This window comes from Galeopterus variegatus, unplaced genomic scaffold (genome assembly GCF_000696425.1).
Source record: "Galeopterus variegatus unplaced genomic scaffold, G_variegatus-3.0.2 Scaffold54, whole genome shotgun sequence".
Lineage (NCBI taxonomy): Eukaryota > Metazoa > Chordata > Mammalia > Dermoptera > Cynocephalidae > Galeopterus > Galeopterus variegatus.
This window is the reverse complement of record NW_007726165.1, coordinates 611,331-627,861: the sequence shown is the minus strand read 5'-3', so window position 1 is coordinate 627,861 and position 16,531 is coordinate 611,331. Positions and strand designations below refer to the sequence as shown.

At 37.4% G+C, this 16,531-nt stretch overlaps 1 protein-coding gene across 1 annotated transcript in view; it reads right to left on the bottom strand.

Moving 5' to 3' along the window:
* PSMA6 (proteasome (prosome, macropain) subunit, alpha type, 6) overlaps positions 1–16,531 on the bottom strand; it is a 21,859-nt gene that overhangs the window by 3,153 nt on the left and 2,175 nt on the right. Inside the window, exons 2-5 of the mRNA XM_008573876.1 lie at positions 5,573–5,667; positions 5,014–5,095; positions 3,907–4,062; positions 957–1,135 (exon numbers count right to left, since the gene is read on the bottom strand). Coding sequence (XP_008572098.1) covers positions 957–1,135; positions 3,907–4,062; positions 5,014–5,095; positions 5,573–5,667 — 512 coding nt within the window. The remainder of the gene's footprint in view (positions 1–956; positions 1,136–3,906; positions 4,063–5,013; positions 5,096–5,572; positions 5,668–16,531) is intronic.

The window sequence follows — 16,531 nt, the reverse complement described above, 5'->3', positions numbered from 1 at the left end:
CCCTCAAGGAATTTATAGTAATAACAATTTAAGAATGTTTTTTTTTTTTTTTTTTTTTTTTTTTGTCTTTTTTCCGTGTCCGGCAACGGATCGCAACCCTCAGTGTTGCCCCCGTACCGGACCGGGGACCGGCAACGGGATCGCAAGACTCGGTGTTGCTCCCGCGCCTCGCTCAGCCAGTGAGCGGGAGCCGGTCTGTATGTGGGATCCGAACCCTCGGACGGGAGCGCCGCCGCGCTTCCCAAGCGGCGCACTATCCAGTGCGCCACCGGGCCGGCCAATTTAAGAATGTTTTAAGTGCCCTATATCCCAGATATAATTTCTTTGCCAAGTCATTCTGTGAGCATATTCTTTTACTAGGAAAAGGTTTGCTTACCTGAGAATGTGGTGTGTGGCTATTCTTCCTTCAGGACTATAAGAACAGTACTATTGACTCTCAACCTTTTCAATCTTTTTTTTTTTTTAAATAAAGATGACCGGTAAGGGGATCTTAACCCTTGGCTTGGTGTGTCAACACCATTCTCACCCCAGTGAGCTAACCGGCCATCCCTATATGGGATCCAAACCCATGGCCTTGGTGTTATCAGCACCACACTCTCCCGAGTGAGCCACGGGCCAGCCTGACCTTTTCACTCTTGCTACCAGGCAGCTTAAACCTAACTTGAGTCTCTCAATTATTGCAACCATGCTGATTCCTATTCTTACTTATATTTTCCCATTTTATTTTATATTTTGTTAAAAGCTGTCTCTATCTTATGAAATAAGGTAGGAAATTAAGTGAATAAAAGCAGCCCTCGTTTTCCCATGTCAGCTAAATGACATCAATTTTATTATTAAGCTGACAAACTTGGATCTTGTAATATAACTGAGGAATTGCCTTTATATAGTGTCAATTATGCAAGGATCCTCACTGTTTTATATGGCATTAAAAAAAGTCAGCTTTTTGGTTAACTTACTTCCACTGTCTGTTCAAATGTCCAATCAAATTTCTTCTTCACTTTTTTCTCAAGAAAGCTGGTTGATTCCGTTTGTTTAACTCCTGCTGCAGTGGCTTTAAACCCACAGTAGTAACCTGCAGGATCACACTTGTATACCTGAGGGCCCTGTTCTTCATCTATACCAATTAAAATCATACCTAAAATGAAAGACAGACCCTAATTAAATATCTTTTACCTTTATACAACAAAATTTCCTCTTTCTTGGTGGTGTCACATAGCTGTCATTAATCACTACTTTGGCCATTGAATCTAGGATATGTGTTTCCCTTTAAAAAAAACTGATCAAACAAAATACAGGTTATCACCACAGATAAAGCAGGTAACAGATAAATTTCCATTTTGCAAAAGGATTTATCAGGTTTTTAAAAAATAGTTTGAATTGTTACAAATGTAATTTATAAAGTTTTTCCAATCCTTGCTATTAACCAAAGCATGTTTATTTGAACTCTAATCCTTCAAGATGTTACCTGGCCAAATAAATTTGGAAAACATTTTCATATACCTCTTTTTGAAACAAATAATAAACGACAGCATACTGAATGCTCTGAAACATTCTGTTGTAGGCTGACCTACTTATCTTTAACTCAGTAGTTCAGTTTATTTGACCAAGGAATACTTTTTTTAATTTAAAAAAATACCTATTAAGGTTCTAGAGAACCAATAGTGTATAGAACAGACTTTGGGAATGCTGGTGCAAAGTGAAGTACACTTAGGGGCTACCTGCTCACCTTTAAACTCCCCATCTTTGTTACTGTTGTTATACACGCCTCTAGTCAGTCAGTACAACCAAACTCTAAATTCTGTATATGTAACTTTGTTACTATGAATCTAATGTTACTACCTTATACTCAGACATTTAAAATAACACCACCAGCAAACTTCTTTCTGCTCAGCAAAGTAGGTAACAAAGTATTTAAGCAATGGATTAAATCCTGCTTTATTATATTCTAGATTTTTAACCCCTTTTATATAGTGTACTACTATAAGATTAAGTATTAGCCAATTACTTTATTCATATTTATAGATGTTGTACAGCATCTACTTAGTAATGAGGAATTTCCAACTTTATTTTATTAACAAACACTCTATGACAGTGATCAGATATCTGCTTTATTTCTTTAATTTTATACTTGCTATAAACCAAGTAGTTTTCTTTAATTTTATACTTGCCATATACCAAGTACAAGGGCAACTCAAAAGTGATACCCACTTACAGCTTGGAGGAAAATCAAATACATTTTACTCCAGGGTCTTGCAAGATGAGCAGGGCTTAATAGGTGATAAGGACAGTGAAGGCAATCAAGGTAAAAAGGACAACACATACAAAGGCACTGAGACATGGAAGGGCTGGGTGTACCCTGGGAATGACAAAGAGATCTGTATACGACAGGAGCTTCAGGTGAAGGAGGAAGAGTATAAGAAAGAAGGGTAAATGGGGGTAAACTTGCACATTATTTTAAGGAGTTTAGAATTTACCCTATAGCAGATGAGGAATCAGTTCTTCCAAGGAAGCAACAATCAAAATTCTATTTTAGAATGATAAGTCATGCAGGATATGGAGAACAGACTTGGAAAGAGTGAGATGGGAGAGAAGAGACAGGTAAACTAGACAGGCAGCAGAGGCAACAGATGATGAAGTGACAGAGGAAATGGAGAAGGAACAGTTAATCTAAGGTAAAATTTGACTAATCAGATACCTGGGAAGACAGGGTGAGAGTTGAGAAGAGAAGTTGAGGATAAACATAGGAAAATAGTAATGATTTCAAGTTTCAAGTGTCTGTGGGTCATAGAGGAAGGGATTGGGTTAAGATACATGTGAGTGACTGGAATCTGAGTAGTAAGTGAAGCCATGCAAGTGGGTGAAATTACCCAGACAGGGTGAAGAGGGAAACAAGACCAGAGAGAACCCTGGTAGTAACGACATTGAAGTGACCAGCAGAAGAGGATGAATTAAGAAAATTGAGAAGAGAGTATCATTTAAGAAATCAGGGGAGGAGCACCTTTTAAGTGAGAGGTCAATAGGGTCAGATGCATAGAAATCATTACATTGACTGCTCTGATTCTCATAAATGAATGACACAAGGTCAGAAACAAACATGCATTAAATTTTTAAGGCTAATTTATATTAAATCAAAAATCAGTAAATCTTATCCTTCTCCCAATAAAATTTTATTTGTTTTTAAAAACAGAAATTTATTCTAAAAATATGAGTCACAGGTCTGTATGTAACCCTAATTCTTTAGGGTGGTCAAAAAAAACAGCTACATTGTTAAGATGCCTAATTTAGGTACTTCCTTGGAATTAGTAATTGGGAATTGCGGTAGAACCCCATTACAACAGCCTAACAAAATACGGACTTGGATCTTTCTTTTTTTTTTTTTTTAAAGATGACCGGTAAGGGGATCTTAACCCTTGACTTGGTGTTGTCAGCACCATGCTCAGCCAGTGAGCAAACCAGCCATCCCTATATGGGATCCGAACCCATGGCCTTGGTGTTATCAGCACCACACTCTCCCGAGTGAGCCACAGGCCGGCCCAGGACTTGGATCTTTCAAATCACACACTCCAAATAAAAATATTTTGATAAAAAGTCTAGGGGCTGGCTGGTTAGCTCAGTTGGTTACAGTGCAGTGTTACAACACCAAGGTCAAGCATGAGTTCATATACCCGTACTGGCCAGCCACCAAAAAACAAAGTCTAATAGCATCTAAAACTTAAAGATAATACCTAAAATACTGTTGTGAAACTCATCCTTCAGCTCTAATTTATTGCAAAAATTTTCCCACCTTATATAATTTCCAGGCCACAAGTTCAGAACCCAAGAGTTACTTAAATAACTTTCTCTATAGATGTTCTAAAAAAAAATTATAATTCATCAATTATTTGGGAGACTTCTTAGCATACTTACAACAACCAAGAGGCCTCATTTCAGCATTCTGTGTGTAGACCTGAGAAATATCAGCAATTCTTTTACATAGCATGTCCACAGGAATCTCATAGCCATACTTGTATTTCCAATTAGCTGCCTCATAGCGTGCCCTCTGAACCTGGGATCTGCTGTCAGCTTATAGAATAAAAAACAAAGGGTTACCTCTTTAGAAGGAAAGAATGAACCTGAAAGCCAGACAATTTCCCACCATATATATATACACACAAACACACACACACACACACACACACACACACACACACACACACACACACACAAGGAGTCTTCAAAAAGTTTATGGAAAGATTTGTATTATCTTTTAATTCTATTTTTTCCATGAACTATTGAAGTATATATTATATATATGTTAAGGAAAGGAGAAACGGTCCAATGAATACTGAATGACAGTAATAAGTACATGAAAATTATTAAAAAGACGGAGCTCTATACAAAGTACTGCTCTTTTAGGTTACCCCCTTTTTATTTTTTTGGCAGTTGGTCAGTAAGGGGATCCTAACCCCTGACCTTGGTGTTGTAATACCATATGCTTACTAACTGAGCTAACTAGCCAGCTCCACAGTACTGCCCTTTTATGTTGAGCCTTTTACCAGCAGTCAAAATAGTTTTTACAAGTATCTTATACTTCCCAAAAGAACAAACTCTAAGTAGAGAGAGTAATCTCTCTTGATATTTCTGTTTAGGCTTAAATTTTCCCTTGATTTCAGAAAATAGAAACCCAATGTAATTTTTATAATAATTCTCACTCATCCACTTCTAACCAGATTTGAGATATACTGACTTAGGTCCTCTTAAACTATGAACTTATATCTGAAATATATCATCTGTGAGAAAAGCCTCAGACCAGTTTCCCTGACACTAGCATAAAGACCTAATTCCATTACACATATAATTTCAAAACATCTCACAATATAAATATTGATACTAGCCTTGGAAGACTGCAAATCTACTCATACCACCTGAAAATCCAGCACTAAATAGAGTTTTAAAATTAATGCAAAACTCAAAAACAATTTGAAGAAAATAATGTATGTAAGGCTTATGATATATAAGATATCTAGCTGTTACCTGTCATTCCTGTCATCACACAGCCAATGTTTTCAGTTATCTTGAATAAGTGAGTCACTGTGCTGGAATCCAATAATTTGTCCTAATGAACAAAATAAATCAAGATAATCTTTTTAAAAACCCACAGGTCTCTGTGTAATTATAAAAAAAAAAACAAACTATGGAACTGCAACAATAAACTATATAATATCTTCTGTTTATTTTACAGTTAAAACCAATTTTGATAAAAGGGATAGGTGGAGACTGTTTTCCTTTTCTAGATGATATGTTTCCTGTGGGCAAGAATTATAGCATATCAAAGCATGTCTGAAGGTCCCTCAAAAAAAAAGACTTAGAAATTTCCTTGTCCTTATAATCATACCACAAAGTTTGATATGTTAATTCTGTCCACTCAGCTAAACTGTACATAGAGGCTCAATACTTCTTGAATGACTAATTGGAAAGCAGAGTCACAGCAAGAATAATGTTAATGTATTTAAGTAATAACATACTTTTGCACAAACTCATAAACATTTCTTGCATTATATTCTGTAATAACTGACTGGGCAGTATTACTTACAGGTACTTTCTTCTGTGTGACAATTACTGCACAGTCTTTCCCTCTGACAGCTACTGATGTAAGGCCACCCTGGTTAATGGCCTTAAAAGCATATTCTGGAAAACAGAATAGTTTTTTTTTTTTTAAAGGTGGAACAAATTATCACATATTCATACAATGGAATAATAAACAATCGTTAAAAAGAATAAGGTAAGAGCTATATGAACTAACATGGAATGCCGTCCAAGACATGTAAAGTCATGATAATAACTCATAGTTAAACCAACTCCATTTCTTTACATTTTCATTTTACTAAAATTATTTTCATCAGGATCAAGTACCAAATTTCCAATAAAGTTTTAATTTAGTTAATTTCAATCCTATCAGATCTTTATCCATTATGTGTTTTGTCATTTTAAAACTTTGTCTTGTGGCCATTATTCTACCAAATCTGGTTTTCCTGGGCCAAATTTAGCTGCTCTAAATTTTCTCAAGATTTAATACTTCTGTTAACTCTTGATCGATAACTAATGTGACCACATGCAGTTTTACCTGCTGTTAGATTATTTTGCACTGATTTTTTTATATCAAGTTGAATTTTTCTGGATCATGCTTTTTTTGCAATTTTCATGTTATTTAAACATACGGTTCTTTAATTCATCTATAACAAATTTCAGCTTGTGTACTTCTAACTACTGTCAATCCACTCCACAGGTTAAACACTGAGATCAAAATGGTAGCATAAAAACAAACTACTTTGACACCATGTAGTTTAGTTAATAATGATGTTTTTGGAGAGTAGGATTACAGACAAGACTATCACCTTCTATATTATATATTTCTGCAATATTTAAGTTTAGTAATAGACAAATAATTTGTAAGTAGAAACAAAGAACAAAAATTAATATATGCTAATTGTAGAAAACATAGAAAATACAGAAGGTAACTTAAAACAAAAAAAAATTACTCATAATCCCAATCATTATTTACATTTTGAACACATAATAGATAATTTTAAAATTCTGTCTTCAAGTGTTACTCTGGGCACTGGGTCTGAGGCATCACCTCATCTGTTTAAAAAGCCACAGGTGATGAGGACCAGCTGAAGAAGATACTACCTATGATACCAAAGAGTTCCTTTATTAGGAGCTGTAATAATGACTACTTATCAAATATTTCTAAATGACTATATATTGAAGAGAGAACAAAAAAATAGGGCAAAGAGAGTCTAGAAAAGTCACCTTAAAGGAAATCCTCAAATTTAGCCTGGATTTAATTGGCTAATTATAATACAGTAGTTAATTTTCACCATCTTTACATCACTAATAACTTCTAAAATACAATTTTCAAACTGCTTCTTGATTCTGTTTCTGATATAGCTAATAAAGCTTCTACTGTATCAACCCTCCACAGCTTAAAAACTACTAACTCTAGACAAAACAATAATAATTACCTGAAGATACCACAGAGTCAGATTCTACAGGGGGATCAATACTTGGGAGAAGGGAATGGTATGGAGAGAATTTCTCATTTTTGTGGATCACAGCCTGAGAGCAGTCAGTGCTAAATTGCCATAAAAAATTCATTCTTTTTGGACTAAAAAACTAGAACAGTTTGGGATAACTATAGCTACGGGAAAATAAAAGAGAGAAAAGGAGAGCGCCAGAGAAGGGAGAGCCCCAACTTCTACATGTAAAGGTTACCCTAATCTCTGGCTGATTCCATAACCACACATACAACAAGGCAGACTCTAAGCAGCCTAGCTAAGAATAAAAGAATTAAAGTGAAATTTAAGATGCCACCCAAGAAACAGACTTTGTAGTTTAAAACTAACCTAATTAATTGCCTACTAAAACAAAACAAAGTAAGTCAACATTCTTTGGAGAAATATGACAGTATCCAGCATCTTCACAATGTAATGTTCACCAATGTTCAGAATACAATCCAGAACTACTCAACATACCAAAAAGAAAACAAATCAAACCAAACTACAAAAACAAAACCAAACAAAAAACAGGAATATGTGATCCATTCTCAAAAAGATCAACCCTGAGATGACCCAGATGTTGTATAAACAGACAAGGATTTTATTTTTTATTTTTTTTAAAAAAGATGACCGGTAAGGGGATCTTAACCCTTGGCTTGGTGTTGTCTGCACCAAACTCTCCCAAGTGAGCTAACCGGCCATCCCTATATAGGATCTGAACCCGTGGCCTTGGTGTTATCAGCACCACACTCTCCCGAGTGAGCCACGGGCTGGCCCCCAGACAAGGATTTTAAAATAGCTACTATAACTATGCTAAATGATATGATAAAAATTATTCTCCAAATGAAATAAGGTAGTAAATTTCAGCACAGAAAGTACAAAAGAACCAAACAGAAATTATGGAATTGAAAAATAGACATCTGATACAAAAAATTATCCAACCTTGAGAAGAGAGATGTGAACCTATGGATTATATTCTAAAAAATTTAGAAAAAGAAAAAAGAGAAAAGAGATTTAAAAAAAAAATCTGTGGGTCAACATCAAAATGTGTAATATATGTATAACCAAAGCCCTATATGAAGAGAAGAAAATGGGGCCAAAAAATAAAAAACAAAAGATCTGAAGAAATAATGGCTAAAAATGTTCCAAATATGGCAAAAGACACAGAACAAAATTAAAGAAGCTTAGAAAACTCCAAGCAAAATACAAAGGAAACAACACGTAGTCAAATATAGTTTGATCCCTGAAAATCAAAAATAGGGGAAAATTTGAAAACAGAGAAAACAACAAATTATGAACAAGAGAATGATATGAATGTCTGCTGACTTCATCTGAATATGGGTGAAACAACATCCTTAAAGTATGGAAAGAAAAAACTCTCAATTCAGAATTCTATATCCAGGGAAGGCCCATGGCTCACTTGGGAGAGTGCGGTGCTGATAACACTAAGGCCACGGGTTCGGATCCCTATATGGGGACGGCCAGTTAGCTTACTTTGGAGAGCATGGCGCTGACAACACCAAGTCAAGGGTTAAGATCCCCTTACCGGTCATCTTTTCTTTTTTAAAAAAAGAATCCTATATCCAACAAAAACATCCTTCAAGAATGAAAGCAAAATAAAGACACTTTCAGACCTGCAACAAGACATGCTAAAGAAAGCTCTTCAGGTTGAAGGAAAAGGATATCAGGTAAAAACCCTCATCTTCAGAAATGAGGAACATCAAAAATGAGCAGACAGACAAATATCTGTGCAACTAGAAAAGATTATTTTATTATCTTTATTTATTTAAAAATACATGACTGTTTAAAGCAAAAATTATAACATTTGTGGAGTTTATCAAATATGTAAATGTACTACTTTACATAAAGGAAAGGGAGTAAATGAACTTACAAGCTTTGTATTCTTTATGTGACATGATAAATATTAACTCTAAGAAAACTGGGAGAAATTATGTATTTATAATCTTTAGAGCAACCACTAAAAAACAAATGCAAAGAAGTAGCCAAAGGGCTGGCCCCGTGGCTCGCTCAGGTGAGTGCAGCTCTGGGAGTGCCAAGGCCCCAGGTTTGGATCCTATATGGGGATGGCCGGTGCGCTCACTGGCTGAGCGTGGTGCAGACTGCACTGTTGCAATCCCCTTGCCAATCAAAAAAAAAAAAAAAATAGAAGTAGCCAAAACGTTAATAGATTAAAATGAAATTCTAAAAACTACTCAAATAAAACAAAAGAAGGTAGGAAAGGAGGTCAGAGGAACAAATGAGCAAACAAAACAGAGAAACAGAAATAAATAATAAAATGGTAAACATAAAAATCATAAATGTATATGCACCTTATAAGAGCACCTCAAAATACATGAAAGAAAAATTGACAGAATTAATGGGGAAATGGCCAATCCCACGTAGTTGAAGATTTTAACACTGTCACTTAGTAACTGCTAGAAATGGGGGGGAAATAGACATGCCATGATCTGAACCACACTATCAACAACCCTGTCCTAGTTGATATCTATAGACTACTACTGGCAACAACTGAAGAACATACATTCTTTTCAAGTGCACATGATACATTTACCAAGACAGATGGTATGCTAAGCCATAAAACAAGTCTCAGTAAAATTTTAAGTATTAAAATCCCTAAAAGTCTGACAATTAAAAACACATTTCTAAATAATCCATGGGTTGCAGAAAAAAAAAATTACAAGGGAACATTAAAAGTATTTTCTACTGAATGGTAATAAAAATATATCAAAACTTGCAGAATGCAGCTAAAACAGTGGTTAGAGAGAATTTCATTGCTATGGCAGACAGACTCTAAAGCGGCCTCCCCTCCACAACACCTGCCTCCTGGTGTTCACACCTTCGTGTAATCCCCTCCCCTTGAGTGTGGGCAGGACCTGTAACTTGCTTCTAACAGAATATGGCAAAGGTGATGGGATGTTCCTGTCCTGATTACATTATATAAGACTCCACCTTGCCAGCAGACTCACTCTAGAGATTCTCCTTGTTGGCTTGATAAAGTAAGTGGCCTCCTGACAACAGCCAGCAAAACGCTGGGGCCCTAGTCACACACCACAAGGAAATGAATCCTGCCAACAACCTCAGTGAGCTTATAAGCAGATTCTTTTTCAGTTGAGCCTCCAGATGAGAACACAGCCTGGATGACATCATGACTGCAGTCTTGTGAGATCCTAGGCAGAGGACCCAGCTTAGCTGTGCCCAGACTACTCCTGATCCACAGAAACTATGAGATAATAAATGTATTGCTTAGGCTGCTAAATTTGCAGTAACTTATGCAGCATAGAAAACTAACACAATGGGCCGGCCCGGTGGCGCACTGGAGAGTGCGCCGCTTGGGAGCGCAGTGGCGCTCCCACCGAGGGTTCGGATCCCATGTGGAGACCGGTTCCCGCTCACTGGCTGAGCGTGGTGCGGGCGCAACACCAAGGGTTGCGATCCCGTTGCTGGTCAGTAAAAAAGACAAAAAAGGAAAAAAGAAAACTAACACAATATCCTTAATTGCTTATATCAGGAAAAGTCTGAAATCAATGACTTAAGTTTCCACTTTAAGAAGACAGAAATGAGCAAAGTAAACCCAAATTGGAATAATGAATACAAGAAATCAATGAAGAAACAAAAGGGGAAAATCACCAAAGTCAAAAATTGTGTTTGTTTGGTTTTTTTTAACAAAAACAACAAACCAACAAAATTATAAACCCTATGGTAGGCTGAAAAATGATTCCTGAAAAGATATCCATGTCCTAATCACTGGTACCTGTGAATGTTACCTTATATGGGAGAGGGTTTTTATAGATGTGATAAAGTTTTAATCAGGAAAAAAAAATTTTCTGGTTAACACTTGACTCTCATTCCCATATAGCAACTGTCCCACAAAGCAAGAATCACCTACGGCCAGGCACATGTTCTGCAGTTTTCTGAAGGTTTCATCACTCCCTGTCATATCTCATCCAGTCTGTTTCATTCACTGGTATTACTTATCTGGCCTGTGTAAGCATCTGTGCCTTGTTATCCCTGAACTAAATGAACACTTGCTTATTGCTTAAATAATGCAAAAGGTAAAAAAAAAAACAATAAATAGGAACATCACCCCCACCACATAATAAATTTTGTCCCACAAAATAAAAAATTTTACATATAAAAAAATGCTTCTTAGTAGAGAATGCACCTGTGAATTTACCAGGATTCATTAAGAGAGTCTTCCTCTATCCCTCTTTACTACAGACCAGTGCTGTCCCACAGAAATTTCCGTAATGACGGCAATGTTCTATATTTTCACCATCCAACATAATAGCCATTGGCCACATGTGGCTATTGAGTACTTGAAATGTGGCTAGTGCAACCAAGGAACTGAATTTTTTATTTAAAGTTCTTGGGCTGGCCGGTTAGCTCACTTGGTTAGAGTGTGGTGCTGGTAAACACCAAGGTCAAGGGTCTGGACCTCCTTGCTTGCCATCCACCGAAATAATGAATGAATGAATGAATGAACAAAGACATAAAAAACAGGAAAAAAAGTTCTTAGTTAAGATTATCATTCCTACTATTTCTCTCCTATTTGTCTGAACTTCCCTTCTCGGTCTCCTTTACCCTTCCATCTCCTTCAGCCAGCTCCTTAAATACTAGTATTCCCAAGGATTCTAACATTTCTCCCTATCCCTGGATGATTTTATCCTATACCATGGATTCAGCTATAACCTATGTAATCACTACTAATTCTGTCACCTCTAGTTCTGGGCCCATACTTGCAAATGCCTATTTCTCCCACAGACATGTCTGAAAATAAACTCCTCTCTATAAACCTGGTTCTTTTCTTACAGTCCTTATCTCAAATAATGATGTTACTAGCCACTCACAGTTTGTTTTTCAAGCTACAACCCGGGTATCATCCTTGACTCTTTGCCTCCCCCTCTCTTACCTCAGAAATATCCACTCTCATACCTAACATTTACTTTAGAATACAGTACTCCAGCAGAGGGAAAGTGTGTAGTAAAGGGAGAAAACAAGATTTACAAAATGTTGACAACAGATGAAACTGGGTGATGGGTATATGAGGATTACTGTACTATCTACTTTTGTTTATAATATTCTATAATAAAAATTTAAAAAATAAACTCAAGTCTCCTCCACCCTTTTTCTCTCTTTACCTTAGTTCACTCATTAGGGCTTATATGGTTACTGAACAAGCCTCTCCTAATTGGTCTTTTAGTCCCTTTCATCATCAATCCCTTTCGACTCTAATCTCATTTCCACACTCAACTCTCCTGCTATCTTACTTAATGACCTTGCCCTTCTTAAAAACGTGGCTCTGTCTAAAACCCACAGGACAAAGTCCAAACTAGCAAGGAACCCAAACCTTCAAAATCTTACTACACTCTACTTTTCCAGTTGTTACTGTCTATGCTCCAGGTACAATGACTGACACATGCACTGGTCCCCCAAATTTTCCTATCTCATCTCCATCTGGGTCAATTCATCTTCTCTGAGAAGCCTTTCCTGGCTCTCCCTGGCAATTAGTCTCTTCCCATAGTACCTTTTTTGGTACCATTATTTTAGTACTACTCACCATGCTGCACTGTAATTTTCAACGAAGCTTTGTATAAATGAATCCCCATTTTAACACTACCACCATAAAATATGTATTTTATTTTATTATTATTATTTTTTTTTAAAGATGACCGGTAAGGGGATCTCAACTCTTGGCTTGGTGTTGTGAACACCACACTCAGCTAGTGAGCCAACCGGCCATCCCTATATAGGATCCGAACCTGTGGCCTTGGTGTTATCAGCACCGCACTCTCCGAGTGAGCCACGGGCCGGCCCCAAATATGTATTTTATAAGAATTTCCAGAAAAATGGAAACTGACAGAGTACAGAATCTAGAGACAACCCAACACCTAAAGAGTATTTTCTAAAGAAACAGTAGGAGGGTAAAAAGTAATATCACAATTTACAGGAGAGGTGAGCAACCTATGGTACATAAAAACCAATTAAGAAAAAATAGTTTATGGGCATCATTATAAAGCCATATTTATTTTTTAAAGTCAGAATTCAAGTGTTGGCAATAGTACTTTATTTCCATCACTGAAGATTTTGGTTTTGGCTAAAATTTAAGAAATCTACAAAACTAGCAAAACCATTGTGTTAACCTCAATGATCTGTTCTTGAATGTCCAAGATGATGCAAGAAAATGGTAACTGATAGTCCATTTCCATTTTCTTTTTTTCTTTTTTTTTTCCTTTTTGTCTTTTTTCGTGACCGGCAACGGATCGCAACCCTCAGTGTCGCGCCCATACCAGACCGGGACGGGCAACGGGATCGCAACCCTTGGTGTTGCACCCGCACCTCGCTCAGCCAGTGAGCGGCCGGTCTGTATGTGGGATCCGAACCCTCGGTGGGAGCGCCACCGCGCTCCCAAGCGGTGCACTGTAGCAGTGCGCCACCGGGCCGGCCCCCATTTCCATTTTCTAAATGGGAAAAATTATAATGGATTACACTCAACCCCAAGTCCCCAATTTTCTAAATTTTAACTTAAACACATAGTAAAACACCTATATATAAGTATTAGATTGAACCCCATGAAACTGTAGTTCAACTTAAAAATAAACCATTAGGTTAGGATGTAAATTGCTTCCCTGCTCACAAACAAAATGGTTAATAAACAGTTGCTTTGTGTATAGATATATCTTTCCACAGTAATTTCTTATTCACTTTGCTTCCTTCCTTACATTTTCCCCCAACACTTTCCCGGCTTTTCTGGGATTCAGCAGTATGGCAAAATGTTCAGAAGAAGCACACAAGGCCAGACAATGTCTCACAATGTGAACAGCTCAGACTGTGATGCCACCAACAGTGGTGATGCATATCCCCTTTGTGGATATTTGCCAGGCTTTGCAAAGCATCTACAGGCGACTCTCTCTGAGGTTCTACCAATTATTAGGAACATAATTCAAGACTTTTCCCACCTGTACTTTTGTTTTAAATGCTGTATTGAGTTTTGGGATATAAACAATTTTTTCCCATATAAACATGGGCTGGAAAAATAAAAATAAATTGAAAGATCCATATATTCTATGAAGTTTGGTTATTTAAAAAACAAAGGATGTTCCACTAGGGCAAGGAAAGTATATTCAATTTCAATGCTGTGTGACTTAAACTTTGTTATTAAAATTTTTTGAAGCTGCCTATTCTGTCTTTCCCTAAGCTTGTAGGCTACATAATCAGGAAGTGTGGCTCACTTCAGTGCTTCCTAATATTTTACTCTTTAGAATGGTGATCCTAAAGGGGATGGGATCACTAGAAATCTTGGCACTGGTGTAGGGGGAAGGGAGAATATGAGGTTTGAAAATAGTTTGCTGCCATCCCTTTTTTGTTTAGTTATATATGTATTTATGTATATGCACATACACACACACACACATACACACACACACACTTAATTTCAAATCAGCTTCATGGAGGCCATGAGAAGCCTGGATTGAGAAACACTGCTTTGAAAAGAGGCAAACGATAAGTACTTCTCATTCCATTTATTTGTGAAACCTCTGGCTCCACTCATATCAGCCACTTGTTTCTTTTTGACAGCATCCCTCACAGAAACATTTATTGAATGCTTACTATATGCCAGGCACTGTTCTAAGTCCTTTACATTTATTAACTCATTAAATCCTTAGAGCCCTATCAGCTAGGTGGAATCATTATCCCTATTTTATAGATGAAGAAAGTTTTTTTTTTTTTGTCTTTTTTTCCGTGTCCGGCAACGGATCGCAACCCTCAGTGTTGCCCCCGTACCGGACCGGGGACCGGCAACGGGATTGCAAGCCTCGGTGTTGCTCCCGCGCCTCGCTCAGCCAGTGAGCGGGAGCCGGTCCGTATGTGGGATCCGAACCCTCGGACGGGAGCGCCGCCGCACTTCCCAAGCAGCGCACTATCCAGTGTGCCACCGGGCCGGCCCGATGAAGAAAGTTTTCATAGTCAGTGTAGAGCAAGGACTCAAACCCAGGAATTCTGGCTTCAATACACAATGCCACTTCTATGTTTTATTTAGAAAACTCTCCTATCCAATCTGTCTCTACCAGTCCATTTCTTTCAAGCTCCCTATCAGCATGCTCCTTTTTTAGAAGTAACTAGGCAGTGCTCCCATCCACCTGGCAAACAAATCCGTGTGACTGCTCCTCTCCTCCCTTACCAGACCCATCCAGCAAAGAATCAGCAAGCAGAAGAGGAGGACCTAAAAGTAGCCAGGCTTAATTTGGCCCACTAGAGCCTCAGTTTCCCCACTGGTAACTTCGGCAATTCCTGAAATTAGATTTGAAAGCTAGGTGCCTACTATGGCTTTAATGTGTCTCCCAAGGTTCACATGTTGGAAACTCAGCCCCCAGTGCAACTGTTGAGAGATGAGGCCTAATAAGAGGTGAATAGGTCATTAGGGCTCTGCCCCCATGAATGGATTCATGTCATCATTGCAGGAATGGGTTAATTATCACAAGAATGGGTTTGTTATAAAAGTGAATTTGGACCTCTCTTGCTCGCTTGTTCTAGCCCTTTCATCATGCGATGCCTTTCACCATGTTATGACATAGCAAGAAGGCCTTCACCAAATGCAGCCTCTCAGTCTTGGACTCCCAGCCTCCAGAATCATGAGCCAATAAATTTCTGTTCTTTATAAATTATCCAGTCTCAAGTATTGTTATACAGCACAAAACAGACTAAGACAGTGCTCTATAATCTTTAACACATATGTGGCACACACTTGCATACATATGTTTAGAGAAATTTTTCAATAGTTACCAAAACGTATAAAATGAAAAACAAGTCTTTCTCCCTACTCACTGGGAGCAAACACTGTCAATAATATGTCACAATTTATAACTATAAAGTATGCTTATAATTATGCTTAGCATTGTAACTTCAAATTTATACCTCTATTTTTTGATTTATCAACTTTAGACTACATTTATCTTTTAAGTCCCAGCTATGAAAGATGAGGAGCATATTTACCTTTCCATCAATCACTCCTTTCCTTGTCATTGCCCCATTTTTGTTATATTATTTTTCCATTGATAAGGTTAACAACTTGCACTCTATAATTCTTACATGTTTTCTCTTTGAAGGATTCTGAAGTTTACACACTAACAAACAGCATTTACAATATCGTGATTATGTACATATATTTCACTGGAGTACTAAGCATGGATGGACCCATAAAAAGGGAAATATTTTGTATCTACAGAGCTCCTAATCTAATAAACAAAAAAATTTTTTTTAAACTCAAAGAATCAAACAAGCATCTGACAACATTTACTGAGCATTTAGTATGTGGCAAGCACACACTAAACACTCTACATACATTGCATTATTTAATCCTCAAAACAGCCATACATGAGGCTGGCTGGTTAGCTCAGTTGGTTAGAACACAGTGACCAAGGTCAAGGGTTTGGATTGCCAGACTGGCCAGCCCCCCCCCCCCCCCCCCCCCCCCC